The sequence below is a fragment of the Lepidochelys olivacea genome (genome assembly GCF_965140295.1).
Source record: "Lepidochelys olivacea isolate rLepOli2 genome assembly, chromosome: 2".
Taxonomy (NCBI): Eukaryota; Metazoa; Chordata; order Testudines; family Cheloniidae; genus Lepidochelys; species Lepidochelys olivacea.
This window is the reverse complement of record NC_140412.1, coordinates 198,677,783-198,702,867: the sequence shown is the minus strand read 5'-3', so window position 1 is coordinate 198,702,867 and position 25,085 is coordinate 198,677,783. Positions and strand designations below refer to the sequence as shown.

At 39.4% G+C, this 25,085-nt stretch overlaps 1 protein-coding gene across 1 annotated transcript in view; it reads right to left on the bottom strand.

Annotated features, from left to right (window-relative positions):
- NEK10 (NIMA related kinase 10) overlaps positions 1-25,085 on the bottom strand; it is a 185,081-nt gene that overhangs the window by 68,950 nt on the left and 91,046 nt on the right. The window contains exon 23 of the mRNA XM_084620570.1: positions 23,985-24,060. Coding sequence (XP_084476696.1) covers positions 23,985-24,060 — 76 coding nt within the window. The remainder of the gene's footprint in view (positions 1-23,984; positions 24,061-25,085) is intronic.

Genomic DNA, 25,085 nt, shown 5'->3' with positions numbered 1-25,085 from the left:
CAGCCATGACAACACAAATGGGAGGGGCTAGCTGGCTTGAATTTGTACCTAGTGTCTCTGCTGGGCACACTTGGGGCAGGTAGCCCCTCCTGCTGCTTGCATTGCTGTGGCTATATACTATTTTTAGTGCGTTAGCTAGATCAGAGCTAGCACAGGTATGTCTCCTCAAGCTGAAATTCATACTCACAATTTGAAGTGCAGACATTCCCTGAGAGAAATCTGACAGTCAGCCAAGTTTGAAAATTGGGCACATCTGGGCTCAACAAACAAAAGATTAAAGTCTGTATCTGAGGACATTTTTAGTACTTTCTTTTTTAAAAAATGGTAGAGAGGGGGCAAAACTTTTCAATTACTTAAGAAAAATACAAAACTTACAGGCCATAAAGGATAACTGTCAATAAAAATGAATAATGGAAGAAGATACTCTCTTCATAGAATAGGACATTAGATTAGTAAAGATTACTGAAACTGTAAAAGTTGTTTTTACACAGAAAGGCAACAAGCACTTGCTTGGGAACTAAGAAAATATTGAGATAACATTGGGACACGTTTTAAGACTATGGTTTTCTTTGCCCAAAAAAATCTGCAAACCCATCAAATGATTTATTTGAAGAGGACTGTGACACTATGCCCCATATTCTTGAAAGAGATATTGTTATGATATGATTATGGCATAACTACGATGTATTTTATACAAGATAGGTCATGTGAGATATCATTAAAAGGTTATGATTTACTAAATATGATTATCCTATTTATATGTGTGTATCATTTTTGTATCTGAAGCTAGGAATATTGACTATAAATCTGTATGACAAATATGATTACACCTGGGGAATGCCCACTAGGCAGAATGCAATCAATCTAGATAGATCATAGAATCATAGAATATCAGGGTTGGAAGGGACCCCTGAAGGTCATCTAGTCCAACCCCCTGCTCGAAGCAGGACCAATTCCCAGTTAAATCATCCCAGCCAGGGCTTTGTCAAGCCTGACCTTAAAAACCTCTAAGGAAGGAGATTCTACCACCTCCCTAGGTAACGCATTCCAGTGTTTCACCACCCTCTTAGTGAAAAAGTTTTTCCTAATATCCAATCTAAACCTCCCCCATCGCAACTTGAGACCATTACTCCTCGTTCTGTCATCTGCTACCATTGAGAACAGTCTAGAGCCATCCTCTTTGGAACCCCTTTTCAGGTAGTTGAAAGCAGCTATCAAATCCCCCCTCATTCTTCTCTTCTGCAGGCTAAACAATCCCAGCTCCCTCAGCCTCTCCTCATAAGTCATGTGTTCTAGACCCCTAATAATTTTTGTTGCCCTTCGCTGGACTCTCTCCAATTTATCCACATCCTTCTTGTAGTGTGGGGCCCAAAACTGGACACAGTACTCCAGATGAGGCCTCACCAATGTCAAATAGAGGGGAACGATCACGTCCCTCGATCTGCTCGCTATGCCCCTACTTATACATCCCAAAATGCCATTGGCCTTCTTGGCAACAAGGGCACACTGCTGACTCATATCCAGCTTCTTGTCCACTGTCACCCCTAGGTCCTTTTCCGCAGAACTGCTGCCTAGCCATTCGGTCCCTAGTCTGTAGCAGTGCATTGGATTCTTCCATCCTAAGTGCAGGACCCTGCACTTATCCTTATTGAACCTCATCAGATTTCTTTTGGCCCAATCCTCCAATTTGTCTAGGTCCTTCTGTATCCTATCCCTCCCCTCCAGCGTATCTACCACTCCTCCCAGTTTAGTATCATCCGCAAATTTGATGGCTGGGAAGGGCCATTAGGGAGAAAAATAGGTCTTCGAAGCAGCTAATCGCCTACTGGGGAGCCTTCCTGAGGACATTAGAAACAGCCTCTGAGTTATGGCTGCTTTACACAGGGGCATGTGACCAGATCACCTGGTACTGGACTCCATCTTGGAATACCAGTGTTTTTCCACCGACTGGGCATGGGAACCAAGAGGGGAGACAAAGGGTTCCCGCCATATGCAAAGCTATTTAAGGCAGGGAAGTGACATCATCGTGGTTCTTCACTGACTCCACACCCAAGAAGATTGCTGGAAATACCTGAGGAACAAAGACTGGACTTGGGGAGAAGGGCTGAACCCAGGCTAGAGGGATTTCTACCCTGTGAAAAGAATACCTGCAGTTTTAAGCTGCAAGCAAGTGCAGCTTACCTTCAGGAATCTCTGCAAACTGCCTAAAACAACAATTAGGGTGAGAATTTGCTATTCATATCCAATCTCTTTAGTATATTAAGATTTGCTAGGAATCTGCTTTGATCTGTTTGCTATCCCTTATAATCACTTAAAATCTATCTTTTGTAGTTAATAAACTTGTTTTTGTTTTGTCTAAAACCATTGTGTGGAAATCATAACTGGGGGGCAGAAAGCTGTTGCATATCTTCCTCCACATTGAGGGAGGGGGTGAATGTAATGAGCTTAGGCTGTACAGTTCCCAGTGCACCGCAAAATAGAATAATTTTGGGTTTACCCTCCAAAGTGGGGTGCATGCTTAAGGAAGTGTGAGAAGCCTTAGCTGAGCCTTCCCATGCAGAGCTGATTTCAGCATCTGTGTGTAGCTGTGGCTGGGTATGTCCCTACCTGTATGTGTGCTGAAGGGGGCTTGAGTGCCTATCACAGCAGTACAGTGTAAAGGCAGCCCAGGCTGGTGAGTCAGGCGGGCTCAATGGTACTCCAGTTCCAGGTGGCACCCGGGGGGAACCTGTCACAGGACCCTTTTTAGATGAATGGTAGTGCTAATCATAACTATTAGGATAAAAAGAAAAGGAGTACTTGTGGCACCTTAGAGACTAACCAATTTATTTGAGCATAAGCTATCGTGAGCTACAGCTCACTTCATCGGATGCATACTGTGGAAAGTACAGAAGACGTTTTTATACACACAAACCATGAAAAAATGGGTGATCATCACTACAAAAGGTTTTCTCTCCCCCCACCCCACTCTCCTGCTGGTAATAGCTTATGTAAAGTGATCACTCTCCTTACAATGTGTATGATAATCAAGGTGGGCCATTTCCAGCACAAATCCAGGGTTTAACAAGAACGTCTGAGGGGGCAGGGGGTAGGAAAAAACAAGGGGAAATAGGTTACCTTGCATAATGACTTAGCCACTCCCAGTCTCTATTCAAGCCTAAGTTAATTGTATCCAATTTGCAAATGAATTCCAATTCAGCAGTCTCTCTCTGGAGTCTGGATTTGAAGTTTTTCTGTTGTAATATCGCAACTTTCACGTCTGTAATCGTGTGAGCAGAGAGATTGAAGTGTTCTCCGACTGGTTTATGAATGTTATAATTCTTGACATCTGATTCGTGCCTGGATTTGTGCTGGAAATGGCCCACCTTGATTATCATACACATTGTAAGGAGAGTGATCACTTTACATAAGCTATTACCAGCAGAGGGGTGTGGGGAGAGAAAACCTTTTGTAGTGATAATCACCCATTTTTTCATGGTTTGTGTGTATAAAAACATCTTCTGTACTTTCCACAGTATGCGTCCAATGAAGTGAGCTGTAGCTCATGAAAGCTGATGCTCAAATAAATTGGTTAGTCTCTAAGGTGCCACAAGTACTCCTTTTCTTTTTGCGAATACAGACTAACACGGCTGTTACTCTGAAACCTGTCATTATGCAAGGCACTGCATTTAGCCGTATGGAGTGGAAATCTATCAACTGCATGAAAAAACTTGTACAGATACAGACAGACATCATCTTCCTTTCCAAATGCAAACAGATGGACATCGTACCAAAAGGACTGAAGGTAAAAAATCCATTACAATCTACATACCACACAGACTATGCTGACAGCTTGTGTCACACGCTCTCAAAGAAACTGCAGAACCACCTGATCAACATCCTCTACAGCAAACAGGGAAAGATAAAGAATGAGCTCTCAAAAATGGATACTCTCATAAAAAAACAACCTTCCACACAAACTTCCTCGTGGCTGGACTTTACTAAAACTAGACAAGCCATTTACAACACACACTTTGCTTCTCTACAAAAGAAAAAGGACACTAAACTTTCTAAACTACTACACGCCACGAGGGGCCACAGCAATGGGTCCCTCAACCCACCCAGCAATATTGTTAACCTATCCAACTATACTCTTAGCCCAGCAGAAGCAGCTGTCCTATCTCGGGGCCTCTCCTTCTGCCCCTCCACCCCCACGAACATGATACAATTCTGTGGTGACGTAGAATCCTATTTTCGACATCTCCGACTCAAGGAATATTTGCAACACACCTCTGAACAACATACTAATCCACAGAGACCTCCCTACCAACACTACAAAAAGAAGGATTCCAGGTGGACTCCTCCTGAAGGTCGAGACAGCAGACTGGACTTCTACATAGAGTGCTTCCGCCGACGTGCACAGGCTGAAATTGTGGAAAAGCAGTATCACTTGCCCCACAACCTCAGCTGTGCAGAACACAATGCCATCCACAGCCTCAGAAACAAACACAACTCTGACATCATAATCAAAAAGGGTGACAAACGAGGTGCTGTTGTTATCATGAATAGGTCGGAATATGAACAAGAGGCTGCTCGGCAGCTGTCCAACACCACTTTCTACAAGCCATTACCCTCTGATCCCACTGAGAGTTACCAAAAGAAACTAAAGCATTTGCTCAAGAAACTCCCTGAAAAAGCATAAGATCAAATCCGCACAGACACACCCCTGGAACCCCAACCTGGGATATTCTATCTACTACCGAAGATCCATAAACTTGGAAATCCTGGGCACCCCATCATCTCAGGCATTGGCACCCTGACAGCAGGATTGTCTGGCTATGTAGACTACGCTACGCTACCAGAACTCCAGCTACCTTCGAGACACCACTGACTTCCTGAGGAAACTACAATCCATCAGTGATCTTCCTGATAACACCATCCTGGCCACTATGGATGTAGAAGCCCTCTACACCAACATTCCACACAAAGATGGACTACAAGCTGTCAAAAACACTATCCCCGATAATGTCACGGCTAACCTGGTGGCTGAATTTTGTGACTTTGTCTTCACCCATAACTATTTTACATTTGGGGACAATGGATACCTTCAAATCAGCGGCACTGCTATGGGCACCCGCATGGCCCCACAGTATGCCAACATTTTTATGGCTGACTTAGAACAACGCTTCCTCAGCTCTCGTCCCCTAACGCCCCTACACTACTTGCGCTATATTGATGACATCTTCATCATCTGGACCCATGGAAAAGAAGCCCTTGAGGAATTCCACCATGATTTCAACAATTTCCATCCCACCATCAACCTCAGCCTGGTCCAGTCCACACAAGAGGTCCAATTCCTGGACACTACAGTGCTAATAAACGATGGTCACATAAACACCACCCTATACCGGAAACCTACTGGCCGCTATTCCTACCTACATGCCTCCAGCTTTCACCCTGACCACACCACATGATCCATTGTCTACAGCCAAGCTCTGAGATACAACTGTATTTGCTCCAACCCCTCAGACAGAGACAAACACCTACAATATCTCTATCAAGCATTCTTACAACTACAATACCCACCGGCAGAAGTGAAGAAACAGATTGATAGAGCCAGAAGAGTTCCCAGAAGTCACCTACTACAGGACAGACCTAACAAAGAAAATAACAGAACGCCACTAGCCGTCACCTTCAGCCCCCAACTAAAACCCCTCCAACGCATTATCAAGGATCTACAACCTATCCTGAAGGACGACCCAACACTCTCACAAATCTTGGGAGACAGGCCAGTCCTTGCCTACAGACAGCCCCCAACCTGAAGCGAATACTTACCAGCAACCACATACCACACAACAGAACCACTAACCCAGGAACCTATCCTTGCAACAAAGCCCGTTGCCGTCTGTGACCACATATCTATTCAGGGGACACCATCACAGGGCCTAATAACATCAGCCACACTATCAGAGGCTCGTTCACCTGCACATCTACCAATGTGATATATGCCATCATGTGCCAGCAATGGCCCTCTGCCATGTACATTGGTCAAACTGGACAGTCTCTATGTAAAAGAATAAATGGACACAAATCAGATGTCAAGAATTATAACATTCATAAACCAGTCGGAGAACACTTCAATCTCTCTGGTCACGCGATTACAGACATGAAAGTTGTGATATTACAACAGAAAAACTTCAAATCCAGACTCCAGAGAGAGACTGCTGAACTGGGATTCATTTGCAAATTGGATACAATTAACTTAGGCTTGAATAGAGACTGGGAGTGGCTAAGTCATTATTCAAGGTAACCTATTTCCCCTTGTTTTTTCCTACCCCCCCACTCCTCAGACGTTCTTGTTAAACCCTGGATTTGTGCTGGAAATGGCCCACCTTGATTATCATACACATTGAAAGGAGAGTGATCACTTTATATAAGCTATTACCAGCAGGAGAGTGGGGTGGGGGGAGAGAAAACCTTTTGTAGTGATAATCACCCATTTTTTCATGGTTTGTGTGTATAAAAACGTCTTCTGTACTTTCCACAGTATGCATCCGATGAAGTGAGCTGTAGCTCATGAAAGCTTCTGCTCAAATAAATTGGTTAGTCTCTAAGGTGCCACAAGTACTCCTTTTCCATTTTGCAAATACAGACTAACACGGCTGTTACTCTGAAAACTATTAGGATGTCAGCCATTTATGTACAAAGGCAGCTTCCACTGAAGCAAAATGACTTACAATTTTATTCTTACTTCATAATGACGAATTGTATCTTTTCTTGTCTTTTTTGAGTGGGCAACCACAGCTAGGTCAATCACAGTTTTATTAAATTAAAGAAGGTAACAAAAAGTTTCAGATTAACTTTTGTCAGTGTCTTTTCATAATACAAATGTCACATGGGAAATGTTTAGCATTTCAAATGCCATCATTATCTACAGATCTTTTGGGAAAACTGCAGATGATCATTTTACTATGAGAGGAATTTTCCATTTACAGGCATAGGACAGTACATGCTGGTGAGAACATTACTGTATTTTCACTCCCATATTTGTCCACTGTATTCTCGTTCTATCTGTGTGTATCTCTGGTAGTTGTTAGAGAATACACATGTATTGTACCTTACACATTACAGCTTTACTGCATATTTATCTAAATTACTTTTACCGCCAGGGAGCTGTAGGTGTTAGGAAAAGTGTCAATAAAGTGAATCTATTCTTTATGAAAGCTCAAGGAACAGTTGTAAATAAGCGTTTCATTGAATATGTAATTTTTTTAAGGAGCACTTTTTAAAACTAATGGGTAAAGTTTTAATTTGTAATTGATGTTCACCAAAAGTGCTATGCAATATAAACCATATCCAAAAGGTCTAACATTGCTGATAAATGAAAAGGTGAATGTGCTCTAAAAATTTCCAGAAATATCTTAGCAAAGCTCTCAGAATGCTATATCGACCTTTTCACAATCCCCTGTTCCAAGCACCAACTGTGGAGGGCACTATGGGATAGCTGCCAAGAATTCTCAAAATGCACAGGGTCATATGGAGTTGAAAGCATGGAAGATATGAATATGCCAACTAATTTCAAGATGCCTATGCCACAAACAGTGTTGCTAGGTGGATGTACCAACCTGTGCTTGCTTCCATCATGTTAGAACACAGTTTAAATATAATTTAATGGGTACCTGAGAAATAAGGTGTTGGAAAGAATATGGTTCTGGCACAATTATGGACAGTACTAAGTTCAAAAGCTGTAGTTTAGATAGGTCCCAAAGGGACCCTAGAGTCTTAGAGCTAACAGAGCTTTTTATTAAATTAATTAAAATGAGTGTAAAATGTCGACTGAAATGAACGTCTGAAAAGTATTGGGGGAAAATATGTATAGTATAAAGAGACTTAAAAACTTTATAAAATTATCCCCTGGAAAAATATTTATAAAACCAGCCATCATACTGGTTGATTTTTTAACAATTTAGCTAATTCCTTCATCACAGGAATATTACATTCAACAGAAAGTGTATGTTGTGTGATATCTGTCTCTAATTACGCACTAAAGTGGACTAGTCTCACAGGAAATATGTACATGTGGTTGTTTAAATACATATATCCCAATTCAAAGATCTATTCAGGGTCTCTTGAATTCTGCAGTCAGAAAAGGACTTTAAGAATCTTCAATTATAGTAACACAGCTATCCTGTGGCACCTACAGCATACAAATTTTCAGCAGAATTCACTCATTTTTGCCATAGAGATTGACACTAACACTCTGCAGAATGCCTGGGGCTTTCGCTGTAACTACTCGTTGTCATTTATAAGTGGACTGCAATTATTAGAGCTTCACAGATTATTAGAAGCCGCAACTTTCAATTGATGGGTTATATAAACTGTAAAAATAAATGTTAGATCATAGTCACAATTTTCTTTCCCCCACTCAGCAGGATACAATTACAAACATTACATTGTGTAATCACATTGAGAGCATTTTACATAAAGATATAATGCATTTAGGATTTGTTCTTTTTATACATCTTTTTATGCTAATTAGGAAAAAACTTGCTGTGAGTATAGCCTATTATACATTTTGGGGCATACCAAATGCTTTATAAATTGCACTGAATTATTTTTTATTTTTTAATACTTGTTTCAGGAACAATCTAATGAGACTTATAGACTCGAATACAAAAGCTGATTTTTGTAGCAAGCTTCTCCCTGCTTCACTGTCTCATTATTCCTGAAGAATGTCATCAAGTACCACTTTTCACATTATAAAGAAAACGTTAAAGTTATCTAATTAAGCTCAAGTTCTCATGTGCATAGTTATCTAAACTGGTTTCATGCCTCTGGATTTTCAGAATTATCATCTGCAGTTCTGACTAATTATAAGAACAAATGCAAGCATCAACACAAGAGTTCCAATATCACATAAAGAGCCTTTGGGAGACAAGAAACAGAAAATGTGCATTAAAATTCTAATTTACACTTATTATTCCTTCAGACACATGTTAGAACACATCTAAGACAACCGCAACAGACAATATACACCAGATGCTAAAATTTGAAGTGGAAAACTTAATTTCAACGTGACTTCTGCTTAAATATTATATAAAACAATGGTCACTATTTAGTTCAACGATCAGAAGTATGTTTCTTTTTATGCAAGAACAAATATTGCAAACTGTCAAGCTGTCAGTTTAAAATGACATATTAAAGATAAATTATATTTGTAATTTCTGGCAAAGTGCTATCCAAGCTTTTAAAAATATTCTAAGGGTGCTCCTTGCATGTATTTGAAAGGCACATTTAAGAACTGATTCCTTTTTACCATAAATGTTTTGCAATGAATCAACTGCAATTTTTCATAATAGGCTTTCCTTCTTTTATGGAACAAGACCCCTATCACTTCAAAAGTACCAAAAGTTTTCACTTGTTGAGTCGCATATCTTTCAAAATGAATTTCACACAGATTCTCTGTGCAAATAATGCACCTGCTGAGCCAGTCCACTAAACAGCAGATGCTTATATAAAATGGAAACAGAAGATGTGGAAATAACAATATGGTGGAGGGGGAGTATCAACAATAGCAAATCAGGTTATTTATAATTCTATAGTCAATTTGTCTTCTGTTTTAGCATACATGATAAGTTTAAGTAAGTTAAAGATAAGAGGATAAGAGGCCACAAAGTTAACTTTGTTTCCATGCTGAATAATTCTTTCCTTAATTGTAAGAAAAAATTGGCTGCCTTGCTTTTTCTTCCATGAATTCAAATTATCAAAATCCAAAATGTGAGTCACTCACTAAACTCATATTTCTAGAGATTCCTATCTTCATTGCAGATATAGGTGAAGGTGGTCCCAATTATCTCTGATTTTTTAAAGCAGATGGCCACTTTACTTTTAAACACAAACTAAGATCCCCAAATCTGCAACAAGGTTCATATGAGGTCGTGGGGGGGAGCTCTTCACAGAGCACAGGATCAGGACTTATTTAAAAGTACTGAAAATATAATAAAGAATAAATATTTCAATGAGCATTTTAGTACAATACTTACAGTATAGACTCACATGTTTCATGACATGCCATGACAAAATATGGAAAAGGCAGACAGGTATGTATGACAAATCGGTTTAAGTTGGGACTCAGGGTAGGGCGGATAAGGTTTAGGAGCAGAGTATCAGCTTTGTACCCCACAATCTGACCTCTGAACACAGTAAACATCAAACTTCAGAGTAGGAAGAAATTGTTTTAAACATCCTAATTGGCAAGGGACAAAACTGGATAAATGCCCAAATTGGATTCTCATGTGACCTTATGATGAAGATGGCATTTTTTTTAATCTCTTAGTAGAATTCTTCCTTCTCCAGGGGAATAAATTAGTGACACCATCAACTTTTTGTCAGACATGAAGGGGAGAGACTCTGCTCTGCATGCATATTTATATACAGTAATCAGCCAAAGCAACCACACAGATTTTAATATTTCACTTTTCCACATGATTCTACATCCACCATTTCAATGACCAGGCACCTAGATTTGTATGAAAATATATTTGTTTCATATATATGCGTGACTTTAAATTTAGTAAGATCATTTCAACACAAGTTTTAAATTTCTTTTTTTTTTTTCAAATGGCAATGGGTACAATTTATATTTTACATGCAAATATGCATTCTGATTTTGAAATAGGCTCAGTTGCTCAAAAATTATACTCCACATGATAAATTTATAATCCAACAAAGCTTAACCAGAATTACTTAGCAAAAAGATCTTTGAAATATTTGCCCTCTAAATAAACATCAGTTGCCTTGAAAATTGTCCTGGTAGAACCTAATAATGCATCCTGTAATGTTAAACATAACTTAAGCATAAAAACTTTGAAAATCCTGATACCACTTCTACTATTAAAATAAAATATGGAGAATATACCTACCTTATATCTCCCTCATATGTATCTGGACCACATGGGAAAGAAAGGTTACTTTCCATTCTAACTATGGTTCTTCAAGAGTTGGGATGTGACCCCTCCCACATCCTCACTACATCCATGGACCTTATTTGGCACCAATTTTTTCCAGTGCTGAAGTCATCCTTGAGTGCCCATCTTTAGAAATTAAGAAGGCTCTGTACATTCACAGGGTTAGATTGCTGATCTGATGTTGGTCTAGACATATTAGGACTCCTTGATGATGAAGGCAAGGAATATCTGTTGTTGGTGCAGGTTCAGGTTGTGAAGGCCCTACACACTGACCAGCAACCACAGGAAGGAGCTTCCCCCAAGCAGAACAAACAGTAGATACACACATACATCTGAGAACATGGAGCAAGATTAGACACCACTTGATTCTCCCCTTCTTATCCGAGACTTGGAGGCATGGTTGGCAAGCACCAAAAGGTCTGATGACTTTAGGTCCAGAAAAAAAAAAAAGTCCAACAACACAAATTACCTGCCAGTTACTATCTAACTAACAGTTTATCTGTAGAAATTAAGGGGCTTTTGTATCAAACACCCCAGAAGTAGCTCCAGACATAAATAGATGGTCTCTATATCTCTGGTTGTCTGGTTAGGTTAGGGCAATATGGCTCTTTTATAACATTGACAGAGAGGGTACTTGTGTGGTTCCAACAGGCACTGTTTTTCTCTGAAGCTCAGTGGCAACAGAGGGCAAAATAAACAAACAGAATGTTAAGTACATTGGAAACAGCAAGCTGCCAAACAGTCAGCGGGTCCACTGGATGATTGAGGTGCTAAAGGAGCACTCAAGGAAGACAAGACAATTGCAAAGAAGCTAAATTAATTCTTTGTATCAGTCCTTCACTGCAGAGATTGTGAAGGAGATTCCCATGCATGAACCATTCTTTTTAGGCGATAAATCTGAGGTACTGTCCCAGACTGAGGTATTGATAGAGGGTGTTTTGGAACAAATTAATAAATTAAACAGTAAGAGAAGGTTACTCACCTTGTGCAGTAACTGGGATTCTTTCAGATGTGGGTCCTGGGGGTATTCCCCCAAGAAGGAACTCAAATATGAAATTAGAGAACTACTAACTGTGATATGTAACTTCTCATGTAAATCAGCCTCTGTATCAGATGACTGGAAGATATCTAATGTAACGCTGATTTTAAAAAAGGCTCCAGGGTGATCCTGGCAATTGCATGCTGGTAAGCCTAACTTCAGAACCAGGCAAATTGGTTGAAACTATAGTAAAGAATAGAATTATCAGACACACAAATGAGCATTGTTTGTTGGGGAAGAGTCAACGCTGCTATTGTGAAGAAAAATCATGCCTCATCAGTCTATTAGAATTCTTTGAGGAGGTCAACAAACATGGATAAGGGTGATCCAGTGCATATAGTGTACTTGGACTTTCAGAAAGTATTTGACAATGCCCCCCATCAAAGGCTCTTTAGTAAAGTAAGCAGTAATGGGATAAGAGGGAAGATCCTCGTATAGATCAGTAACTGGTTAAAAGACAGGAAACAAGGGGTAGGAATAAATGGGCAATTTTCAGAATGGAGAGAAGTAAATAGCAGACTCCCCCAAGGATCTGTATTGGGACCACTTCTGTTCAACATATTCATAAATGAACAGGAAAAAGGGATAAACAGTGAGTTGACAAAGTTTGCTGACAATATAAAATTACTCAAGATAGTAAAGTCCGAAGATGATTCAGAAGAGTTACAAAGGGATCTCACAAAACCGGGTGATGGTAGATGAAATTCAATGTTGAGAAATGCAAAGTAATACACATTGGAAAACACAATTCCAACATGCATACAAAATGATGGGGTCTAAATTAGCTGTTACCACTCAAGAAAGAGATCTAAATATCATAATGCTGCTATATAAATCCTTGGTATGCCCACACATTGAATACTGGGTTCAGTTTTGGCCACTCCAACCAAAAAAAGATACATTAGAATTCAAAAAGATACAGAGAAGGGCAACAGAAATGATTCGGTCATGGAACAGTTTCCATATGAGAAAAAATTAAAAAGACTGGGACTGTTTAGCTTGGAAAACAGATGACTAAAGGGCAATATGATAGAAGTCTATGAAAGGAGAGGTATGTTGATGAGGCTTTCCGGGACACTAGATTTGTCCCACCTCCGGTCAGATAGTCCCTGCGCTCTTAAGGAGGATAAAAGGCCCAGAGAAGGAGAGCAGTCAACGGGAACAGAGGGAAACCTTCCCACAGTTGGGACCCTCCTTCCAGATGATGTTGGGGTATCCTCTCACACTGAGGTTACCTCTCCGGGGGAGGGAACTCCAGTCATTAGGAAAAGGCAGGTGTTATTAATGGGAGATTCAATCATTAGAAACATAGATAGCTGAGTTTATGATGACTGTGAGAACCATATGGTGACTTGCCTGCCTGGTGCGAAGGTTGCGGATCTCTCAAGGCATCTAGATAGACTTATGTGTAGTGCTGGGGAGGAGCCGGTGGTCGTGGTACATGTAGGTACCTGTCATAAATATAAAGGGAAGGGTAAACCCCTTTGAAATCCCTCCTGGCCAGGGGAAAGCTCCTCTCACCTGTAAAGGGTTAAGAAGCTAAAGGTAACCTCGCTGGCACCTGACCAAAATGACCAATGAGGAGACAAGATACTTTCAAAAGCTGGGAGGAGGGAGAGAAACAAAGGGTCTGTGTGTCTGTCTATATTCTGTCTTTGCCGGGGATAGACCAGGAATAGAGTCTTAGAACTTTTAGTAAGAAATCTAGCTATGTACGTGTTAGATTATGATTTCTTTAAATGGCTGAGAAAAGAACTGTGCTGAATAGAATAACTATTTCTGTCTGTGTATCTTTTTTGTAACTTAAGGTTTTGCCTAGAGGGGTTCTCTATGTTTTTGAATCTAATTACCTTGTAAGGTATCTACCATCCTGATTTTACAGGGGGGATTTCTTTATTTCTATTTACTTCTATTTTTATTAAAAGTCTTCTTGTAAGAAAACTGAATGCTTTTTCATTGTTCTCAGATCCAAGGGTTTGGGTCTGTGGTCACCTATGCAAATTGGTGAGGCTTTTTATCCAACATTTCCCAGGAAAGGGGGGGTGCAAGTGTTGGGAGGATTGTTCATTGTTCTTAAGATCCAAGGGTCTGGGTCTGTAGTCACCTAGGCAAATTGGTGAGGCTTTTTACCAAACCTTGTCCAGGAAGTGGGGTGCAAAGTTTTGGGAAGTATTTTGGGGGGAAAGATGTGTCTAAACAGCTCTTCCCCAGTAACCAGTATTAGTTTGGTGGTGGTAGCGGCCAATCCAAGGACAAAGGGTGGAATATTTTGTACCTTGGGGAAGTTTTGACCTAAGCTGGTAAAGATAAGCTTAGGAGGTTTTTCATGCAGGTCCCCACATCTGTACCCTAGAGTTCAGCGTGGGGGAGGAACCTTGACAGTACCAATGATATAGGGAAGAGTAGGAGAGACGTCCTGGAGGCCAAATTTAGGCTGCTAGGAAAGAGACTGAAAACCAGGACCTCTATAGTGGTATTCTCAGAAATGCTTCCAGTTACACACATAGGGCCAGGTAGGCAGCCAGAGCTTCAGAATCTCAATGTGTGGATGAGACGATGGTGTAGAGAGGAGGTGTTTAGATTTATTAGGAACTGGGGAAACTTTTGGGATAGGGGGAGCCTATACAGGAAGGATGGGCTCCACCTAAACCAAAGTGGATCCAGACTGCTGGCACTTAACATTAAAAAGGTTGCAGAGCAGGTTTTAAACTAAGAGATGGGGGAAAGCCGATTGCTGCAGAGGTGCATGTGGATCGGACAGAGACTTCTCTTAGAGGAGAGTCTATTGATAGAGATTCTCTAGGTTTTAGTCAGGAGGAGAGGATGGAAGAGGATAAAGTATGGGCCAGATCCAATGAGAAACATTCACAGAAAGAATCCGACACATCAGAAAAGGGCAGACAAATAAATAGTGACAAGTTTTTAAAGTGCTTGTGCACAAATGCTAGAAGTCTAAATAATAAGATGGGTGAACTAGAGTGCCTCGTGTTAAAGGAAGATATTGATATAATAGGCATCACAGAAACCTGGTGGAGTGAGGACAACCAATGGGACACAATCATTCTGGAGTACAAAATATATCTGAAGGACAGAACAGGTCATGCAGTGGGGGGAGGGAGTAGCACTATATGTGAAAGAAAATGTAGAATCAAATGAAATAAAAATCTTAAATGAATCCACATGTTCCATAGAATCTCTATGGATAGTAATTCCATGCTCTAATAAGAATATAACAGTAGCGATCTATAATCGACCACCTGACCAGGATAGTGATAGTGACGATGAAATGCTAAGGGAGATTAGAGAGGCTATCAAAATAAAAAACTCAATAATAGTGGGGGATTTCAATTATCCCCATATTGACTGGGTACATGTCACCTCAAGACAAAATGCAGAGACAAAATTTCTCGATCCTTTAAATGACTGCTTCTTGGAGCAGCTGGTACAGGATCCCACAAGGGGAGAGGCAACTCTTGATCTACTCTTGATGAGTGGAGCACAGGATCTGGTCCAAGAGGTAACTATAACAGGACCGCTTGGAAATAGTGACCATAATATAATAACATTTAACATTCCTGTGGTGGGAAGAACACCTCAACAGCCCAATACTGTGGCATTTAATTTTAGCAAAAGGAACTATGCAAAAATGAGGAGGTTACTTAAACAGAAATTAAAAAGTACAATGACTAGAGTGAAATCCCTGCAAGCTGCATGGACACTTTTCAAAGACACCATAATAGAGGCCCAACTTAAATGTATACCCCAAATTAAAAAACACAGTAAAAGAACTAAAAAAGAGCCACCATGGCTTAACAACCATGTAAAAGAAGCAATGAGAGATAAAAAGGCATCTTTTAAGAAGTGGAAATCAAACCCGAGTGAGGTAAATAGAAAAGAGCATAAACACTGCCAAATTAAATGTAAAAATGTAATAAAAAAAGCCAAAAAGGAGTTTGAAGAACAGCTAGCCAAAAACTCAAAAGGTAATAACAAAATGTTTTTAAAGTACATCAGAAGCAGGAAGCCTGCTAAACAACCAGTGGGACCCTGTCATAAATATAAAGGGAAGGGTAAACCCCTTTAAAATCCCTCCTGGCCAGAGGAAAAATCCTCTCACCTGTAAAGGGTTAAGAAGCTAAAGGTAACCTCGCTGGCACCTGACCAAAATGACCAATGAGGAGACAAGATACTTTCAAAAGCTGGGAGGAGGGAGAGAAACAAAAGGTCTGTGTCTGTTGGTATGCTGCTTTTGCTGGGGATAGACCAGGAATGGAGTCTTAGAACTTTTAGTAAGTAATCTAGCTAGGTATGTGTTAGATTATGATTTCTTTAAATGGCTGAGAAAAGAATTGTGCTGAATAGAATGACTATTCCTGTCTGTGTGTCTTTTTTGTAACCTAAGGTTTTGCCTAGAGGGATGCTCTATGTTTTGAATCTAATTACCCTGTAAGGTATCTACCATCCTGATTTTACAGAGGTGATTCCTTTATTTCTATTTACTTCTACTTTTATTAAAAGTCTTCTTGTAAGAAAACTGAATGCTTTTTCATTGTTCTCAAATCGAAGGGTTTGGGTCTGTGGTCACCTATGCAAATTGGTGAGGATTTTTACCAAACCTTTCCCAGGAAGTGGGGTGCAAGGGTTGGGAGGATTTTGGGGGGAAAGACGTGTCCAAACTACGTTTCCCAGTAAACCCAGTTAGAGTTTGGTGGTGGCAGTGGAGGTTCAGGGACAAAGGATAAAATTAATTTGTACCTTGGGGAAGTTTTAACCTAAGCTGGTAAAAGTAAACTTAGGAGGTTTTCATGCAGGTCCCCACATCTGTACCCTAGAGTTCAGAGTGGGGGAGGAACCTTGACAGACCCCTGGACAATCGAGATACAAAAGGAGCACTTAAAGATGATAAAGTCACTGCAGAGAAACTAAATGAATTCTTTGCTTCAGTCTTCCCGGCTGAGGATGTTAGGGAGATTCCCAAGCCTGAGCTGTCTTTTGTAGGTGACAAATCTGAGGAATTGTCACATATTGAAGTGACACTGGAGGAGGTTTTCGAATTAATTGAGAAACTTAACAGTAACAAGTCACCGGGACCAGATGGAATTCACCCAAGAGTTCTGAAAGAACACAAATGTGAAATTGCGGAACTATTAACTATGGTTTGTAATCTGTCCTTTAAATTAGCTACTGTACCCAATGACTGGAAAATAGCTAATGTAACGCCAATATTTAAGAAGGGCTCTAGAGGTGATCCTGGCAATTACAGACCGGTAAGTCTAACGTCAGTACTGGGCAAATTAGTTGAAACAATAGTAAAGAATAAAATTGTCAGACACATAGAAATTGTTACACAAAAGTCAACATGGTTTCTGTAAAGGGAGAACATGTCTTACTAATCTATTAGAGGTCTTTGAGGGAGTCAACAACACGTGGAGAAGGAGGATCCAGTGGACATAGTGTACTTAGATTTCCAGAAAGCCTTTGACAAGGTCCCTCACCAAAGGCTCTTACATAAATTAAGTTGTCATGGGATAAGAGGGAAGATCCTTTCATCGATTGAGAACTGTAACCTGAGCCCTGCCACCCAGGCTGAAGCCCTCTGGCTTTGGCCCCAGGTGGTGGGGCCTAGACTTCACCTTCAGCCCCAGGCCCCAGCAAGTCTAATGCCACCCCTAGTGACCCCATTAAAATGGGGTCACGACCCACTTTGGGGTCCCAACCCACAGTTTGAGAATCCCTGATCTAAATAATACATTTCTATGTTTGATATTTGCATCCTTCAAATATTGTCAGATTATTATTCTCCCACCTTATTATTATTAAGACAAGCTGTATATATTTAACTCATTTAATCTTTTCTCATAAATCGATCCCTCTAGTTCCTTGTTTTTAATACTCTTCTCTGAACTTTGTCAATTTGTCAGTATCTTTCTGGTAATGTCATGCCCATAATGAAAGACAAAGTTCCAGGTGTGGTTGCATCAGAGATGTAATGAGAAAGACTATTACCTCCCTATTTTGAGATATGCTGGCTTTGTTTATTGTACCTCAAGCTGCATTGGCCTTTTGGCTACCATATCACACTCATGATGAAGTTACCATTCACTTTCACTATTACATTTCATTTGGTATCACAGCTTTGAAGGTTTCTCCCTCCAAGGGAATAGCTGTATTTTCAATTATTTTCCCCCAGTATAAATGTTTTCTTGGTTTAAGCTGAATCTTATTTTATTATACTCTACCCACGTGAAAGGAAGGATGGTCCAATGGGTAGGGTACTAGTACAGGACTTATGAGAATTGGGTTCAATTCCCTGCTCCACTACAACATCCTGCGTGATCTTGAGCAAGTCACTTCACCTCTCTGTGCCTGTATTCCACACTTGTAGTGGGAATAAATAGCACTTCCCCACTTTAGAGGGATGTTGTCAGGATAAATACATTCAAGATACACTCAGATGCTTCACTGCTGGGGGCCAGATAAGTACCTTGGATAGATTTACTTGTATTATTCCTTTACCCTCACTGGTGTTTATGACTAGAGTCAGTTTAGTTTTATTTGAAAGTTTCATTAATGTGCAGTTTACTCTACCATCTGAATCATTACTGAATATATTTTTTTAAAAAGGGATAGGATGTCACACAGGGCCCAGTAGCACCCCTGTAAGCACATCCCCAAAACGGAATGTTTTGTCATTTACTGTATCACAGTCTGGTCTTCCAGACAGCAGGTTTCAATCCATGTGATAGTATTCGTAGCAAAGGTGATCTGAATTAATTTTGATTGCACTGTTTCCTTAGCTACTGCATCTAAGGTTTCACTAACATCCAAATATGTTTTATTTACCACTTTTTTTCATCCACTTATTTTGTAATTACATTCAAAATAAGAATGAAATCCAATTGGTTTAGTAAGATCCAATATTCATGCAAATTGTTGATGGCTCCCTTTTCTTTCAGATTTTTAGTGATTTTTTTCTATCTACATTTATTCTGTTGTTTCCCTGGGGTTAGAGGTTACATTGAAAAGACAGGATCACTTTTCTTCCTCTTTCACAAGATTAATAATACATGTGTTTTTCCATCAATCTTCCATTAACTTTGTAGTATTATTCTAACAAAAGGATTATCTAAAAACAAAAACAAACAACAAAAAGCTGCTGCTCATAAAACACAAATGGAAAATTAAAGTATAAAGTAGAAGAAGAATTTGCATTTGCAAAGAGCTTCTTCATCCATAAGTTTCAAAGTGCTTTACAAAGACTGGTAAACACTATTACATTTATTTTACAGAGGCGGGTAACAGCAAAGTTAAATAATGTACCCTAAGTCATAGCAAAGCAAGGAATTTTTAGCTTGATTTTTTTCTTTTGTGTGTGTATGTGTTCAGTTCTATTTTTCTGACAGCACTCATGCAAAACTTCTTCTTTTGTTAATCAACATTCAGAAACAATTATTAAACTTTTGGTGCCATTTCAGTCAAACCAGATCAAAAATTAAATCCAAATGGAAATACGATCTACTCCTCTTCATTATTACTCCCTCAGCTAAACAACTGTAGACCCCCTGAGAAAGGCACTTTCTGCGTCATGGTCCAAAATGTGAGGGAGAGCAAGAAAGGCATTTCCTCGAATCATCAGGAATCATAAAAGATGTCTCCTCAAAAGCTGAAAAGGAAAAAATGTTTGATGGTGGCTAAAAGGCAGGAGATGACAGAGCGCATCAACTTGCCAACAGATCAGGAATAGACAGTAATGACAAATGGACATACGGTTAAAACCCCAAAGACGGAGTGTGGCCTTATCACAGGTAGAGCATATCTACCTTTGATGGGTGTTTGAGAGGCCTATCTCTTTGTCAGTTTGGCAACATTTATACAGCTAACCATACCAATAAAGTGTCACTGAAAGGATCAGGATCTCTACATTCAATCATAACATCAGAACCTATTTCAATTTCTGCTCAGATGTTGTCTTGTCTTTTCATGTGAAGATCTGGTGGTCAGAAGTAGCTGTCAGATCCATGATTAACACATACACATTAAATATTTAACTTATGTTGAGGCCGACTGGTCTACACTTGATTTGCTGTCATCATAAAATCAATATCTTTATGTGTGTGTGTTTGAAACAGAGAGATGGCTAGCATATAGAAAAGGAAAAATCATTTTCCATACCCATTCAGTTTTTATCACCTCTTCTAAGAATGCCCTCAAGAGATACAGATAATAAAGATTCTATCAGTACTAACTTGGGCCAGATTGTTTCTAGTAACTTAGTCTAGTGAAAGGCTCCATAGCTCATTATCAGTCCTCAAAGGCATTCAGTTCCTCGATTTTTAATACATTAAATACAAACACATTAGTTTAATATATTTTGTATTCAAAACATAATATTGCTGGAGATTTGAATTCAAGGACATAACCAATTTAAAGGAATTTAATTAGCATGATTGTTCAAAGAACCAGAATAGAAAAACATAACAATTACAGAACATAATTATATAAGCTCACTCTCTAGACATAGGGTCACATATAAAACAATGTCTGCTGTTGTTTCATGATGCTAAAAAAAAGTGCTTTTACAATTCCCCGAACAAACTGATCCAGTACTTCCTCTCACAAGTCAGACCTGAATACAAACATGCTTAGTACATACAGCGGTATGTTTTTCATATCACCTCAGCTGCTACATATAATCCATATTTAACAAATTTGCATCAGATACAACTTATTTTGACATGTATTAATTTGTTTCTGTACTGGATTCATCCCAGAAGTCCATTGTATTTCAAACTACCCAAAACTATTATCCTACCAATTCAGAAGAAAGCAATTTCTGCCACTCTAAAATGACACTGCTGTATTTCTCTTCCCTCTCTCTCTTTTTCTGCGGGGACTATACTGATGCTGATGCTGCTATATGCATTGCCAGGATTTGGGTTATATTAAAGCCTTTCACCTTTCTTATAAGTCATCAAAAACAATCCAGTCCTAGTACTCATAGAGTCTTTGGGAGTGCTGTTTAGTGACTTATGTGAAATAACTTGAGGAGCTCATCTAGTTCCTCATGGATAGGTTTCCATATAAAAAAGACGACTATAACAGTTGGCACTAACTGGTTCCTTTGAAGCATCCAGTGCCTTCATCTCCTTGCAAGTCCTACTAACATTCATACATAATCCCAGGTTGTAAAGAGTTCAATGCCCTTTTAAAAGGGGATTATTATATAACTACACTACTATAACTTCAATATGAGGCTATCAGTCACCAGTTCCTGCCTTCTCTTCTTGATTGAAGACAAGGCAAGGACCATTGCAGCAATGATTTCTGGTGAAGAGCAGAAGAGGAGCTGACAAATGGTGTCCCAGAAGACCACATGCTGGGACACTGCAATAGGAAAGTGGAATTTCACCCTGCTGCCTCTTTCTAAAGATCCAGATGGGAGAGGACCACCAGAGTCCAAACACTGATTTGTGTTTGGGGGTAACAAGGTGAGGAGAGACAGGCATAAAAACCTAGGAACAATCAATATTTTAAAACTAAGGGCAATATCTTTAAAGCTTCAAATGAGTAAAAAGAAACTCACAGAGGATGCTCAAATAGGAATTTAAGATGAATTGTTAAAGGTCCAATTGTCAGATCTAGCTCAGCTATGTTTGGGAGAGGAAAGGAAAGGCTGAAGGCAGCCCTACACCATTATACCTCAATGATCCTGGAGCCAACTGGGGGTTTGGTTCTAGGCATAAATTAGAACAGCCTAAGAACTGCTCTCACTTGTGACTGGCTGCAACTGCCCCAAACAGGATGTTCCAGAAACTGAGGGTTGCTGGAGCCCTATAGCTCTTCAGCAACACCTCCTTTGTCCAACCATGACCCTACATACCTTCTATAAAAGATGGAAAGAACTGGTGTAGAGCCAGCTATCCATGACACACACACACAGAGCAGCTGTACTGGAGATCAGGATATCAACCTGAATGTTTAATGATGTTTAAAATCAGTCATAGGGACTCACTCCTGGATGCCATTTTAAATTTGGGGGTTTCTGAAGAATGAATCACAATTACCATTACTGCTGCAAAAGGATTCACAAGTCAAAGTGGTACCAGGAACAGAAGTCAACAGCAGCCACAAGCCTCCCATGGTGCCAGAGCCCAAATGTCTACACTGCAATTTTAAAGCCCCACAATCTGAGCTCTAGTCAGCTGACACAGGCCAGCTGCGGATGTTTTATTGCTATGTAAACATACCCGAAAAGGTCCGATACAGGTAGCTAAGCGTATCACAGCGTTAGACTTCAGAACTTACAGTGTGCGGTATTTATAGCCTGCTTATCTGTCATTTACCCACATTTTCTTTTGTTTATCTCCTGTGTCAAATAAACTTTGCTTTATTTACAATAGTTGTAAGTGGTAATTTACACTAGTCATAATAAGATTTGCTGGAAGTTCCCAAGGGAAGGAAACCAATTTCTGACATTAAGGAAGTCGGATGCATGAGCATCAGGTCACAAGTGAGGGCATAGCAGGGCCTACACCAAAAGGGTATTGCAACAAAGCCAAAATAGGCCAGTGTGGGAATACGGAATGTTTGGAAAGTGCAAAATTCCCACTCCAGTTACTATAAACATATTTCATTAATAAAAAACATAGGGAAATGAGCTAAACAAATCTTAGTAAAAGTTTTCATCAGAAGTCAGATTGCAAAACATGGAATCTCCAATCCAGAAATGATATATCAATATTAGGAAGATGAACAATTCTTTAACTAATTCTTGAAGCTCGCTTTTCTAGCAATACTAGCAGCAATTCCTAATTTAATTGGCAGCCTTGGAAATCAGTCCACAGTACGTCAACTACTACTTGCTGAAAACTGCGTTTGTGCTTTCTGTAATATCTTCTGTAATGTAGAATGACACTAAAACCTGCTCCCTTTTGTTCAAAATACAACAGCTTTTGAGAATGGGTATATTTGTGATTTGTGATGTACATCATGAAAGAGAAAAATCTTTTAATACTCTGCATTGCAAGCATTTACTTCTATTAGAGAGATCTGACATGCATCTGATCATCTCAGTTACATGTACTCTTCACATTTTGAGTTGAACTTTTTGGACAGGATCCACTCACCATTCCATTAGCTGGAGATATTAAAATGCTAGTCAGTAAGGCAACATAATCTTGTTGAAATTTCGGTAATCGGTTTGGTATTGTAAATTAACATAAAATGGTTCGTAATTTTGATTTGCCCTCAAATACAGATGTCAAAAGAAGAAGCAGCTCATTTGTCAGAGAGAGTGCATTGACTAAGGCAACAAACTTTTATAGCAAAACTGTGAAATTACTGAAAATCATACAGCTAAGAAAACATAAAGGAAGAAATTTCTAATTGGTTTCTTAACCTCTAAGTGTCAAGATATCCTTGTGTGAAATACAATACAATCCCACCATAGGGACTGACAAGGGTAATCCATGTTTTGATCACAGCCAAAGGGGGATCACTACAACCAGTCTATCAAACAGTGAAATTCCCAAATGCACACATGCAGTGAAGCAAAAATGTCCATCCTGCAATGAGAGAGCAAGTTCTACTAGTATTTTAATGCCAGTCAAGGTAATTAGCTCAAAGTGGTACCCCCACATGCTATACCACTATTTACATGCAACTGAGTGGACAACTAAAAGGTGTGTCATTCTTTCCTATCTTTGGAAGGATCAAAGAACATTTAAAACAACAACAACTTCCAAGCTGATCTTACAACCAAATACTGACTGATCAGCACAAATCAAATCCATCAGCACCAACTGGAAATGCCTTTTGGAACTTAACTTTTTTATCTGTATAATGTAACTGATCACTACACGTAACAATCACTAAAACCAAATTCTGTTTTGGAACACATACTGTTCCATTCAAAAACTTTTCGTATTTCAGTCAAAGAAAAATAACCATGAAGAGAGAAGTCATTGTACTTGAAGGTTCTATAATTATTTTATTCTTACCAGGAGTAGAGAATAGTTCCCACAACTGATGTGAGTTTGCTGTTTTCTTGCTTCTGCTTTGCAAGACCAAAGTCAGCTACAATACAGAAAAAAAAGATTTACAAGTAATTAAAATTTTCCTGGGAGAAGTATAGCTCCTTAAATCTTGCCTATTAGGGTGACAATTAATGTACGTTCAAACAGCTGGAAAGTTTTTTCTCTTTTATACTTTGCTGCAATGTACCATACCATCTGCTGATCTTCCACACCTATCTCTGCACTAATTAGTGACACACATTTTAATCAGATATACCAGATTAAAAAAAATCAGAAAAATATTTCTGGTGACTGCTGATACAAAATGTAATACCAATTCTCATTTTTCAGATTTCCATCAGTGTCTCATTCAGTTGCTATGAACATGAAATATATATTAAAAATAATCTAATAAAGTATATGTAAAAGCAGCGGTGGATAAATCTCTAAACTAACAGAAAAATAAATTAACAATGGCGGCAATTATTTAGCAACTCTTGCTTTATTCTAAACCGTAGTAAATGATTCAGCAGCAGCTGACGTACAAAATTTTTCAGAAGTCAATGATGAAGAAACTTTAGCCTTATCACATGACAAAAATAGTTGATTTAATGTTATCATATAGTTATGCAAATACCCCTAGCCACTGTGAAATTATCAAGTGTATGTTGTTCATACAATCAAGACACATACATCATTAAGAATCCCTACTTTCTCACCGAAGTTCCACATCATAAACTTGTAATCTCATTCATCAGAAGCTATCGAACTGTTGTGATACAACAGCATTTATAAGACTTAACTGCTCTTCACTTGAAGCAGGATTGGGCCCTGCCATGTGTAAAGCTGTTAAACTTTAGTGTTACACTTTGCTCTTTTTTCCCCTCTTCTGCGGACAGTGGACCCTGTATGGGAATAACAGCTGCTCTTCCTCATCTCTAGGGCTCTACCAAATTTATGACCATGAAAAACGTGTCGTGGACTGTCAAATCTGGTCTTCCTCTGTGAAATCTGGTCTTTTGTGTGCTTTTACCCTATGCTATACAGATTTCACGGGGGAGACCAACATTTCTCAAATTGGGGGTC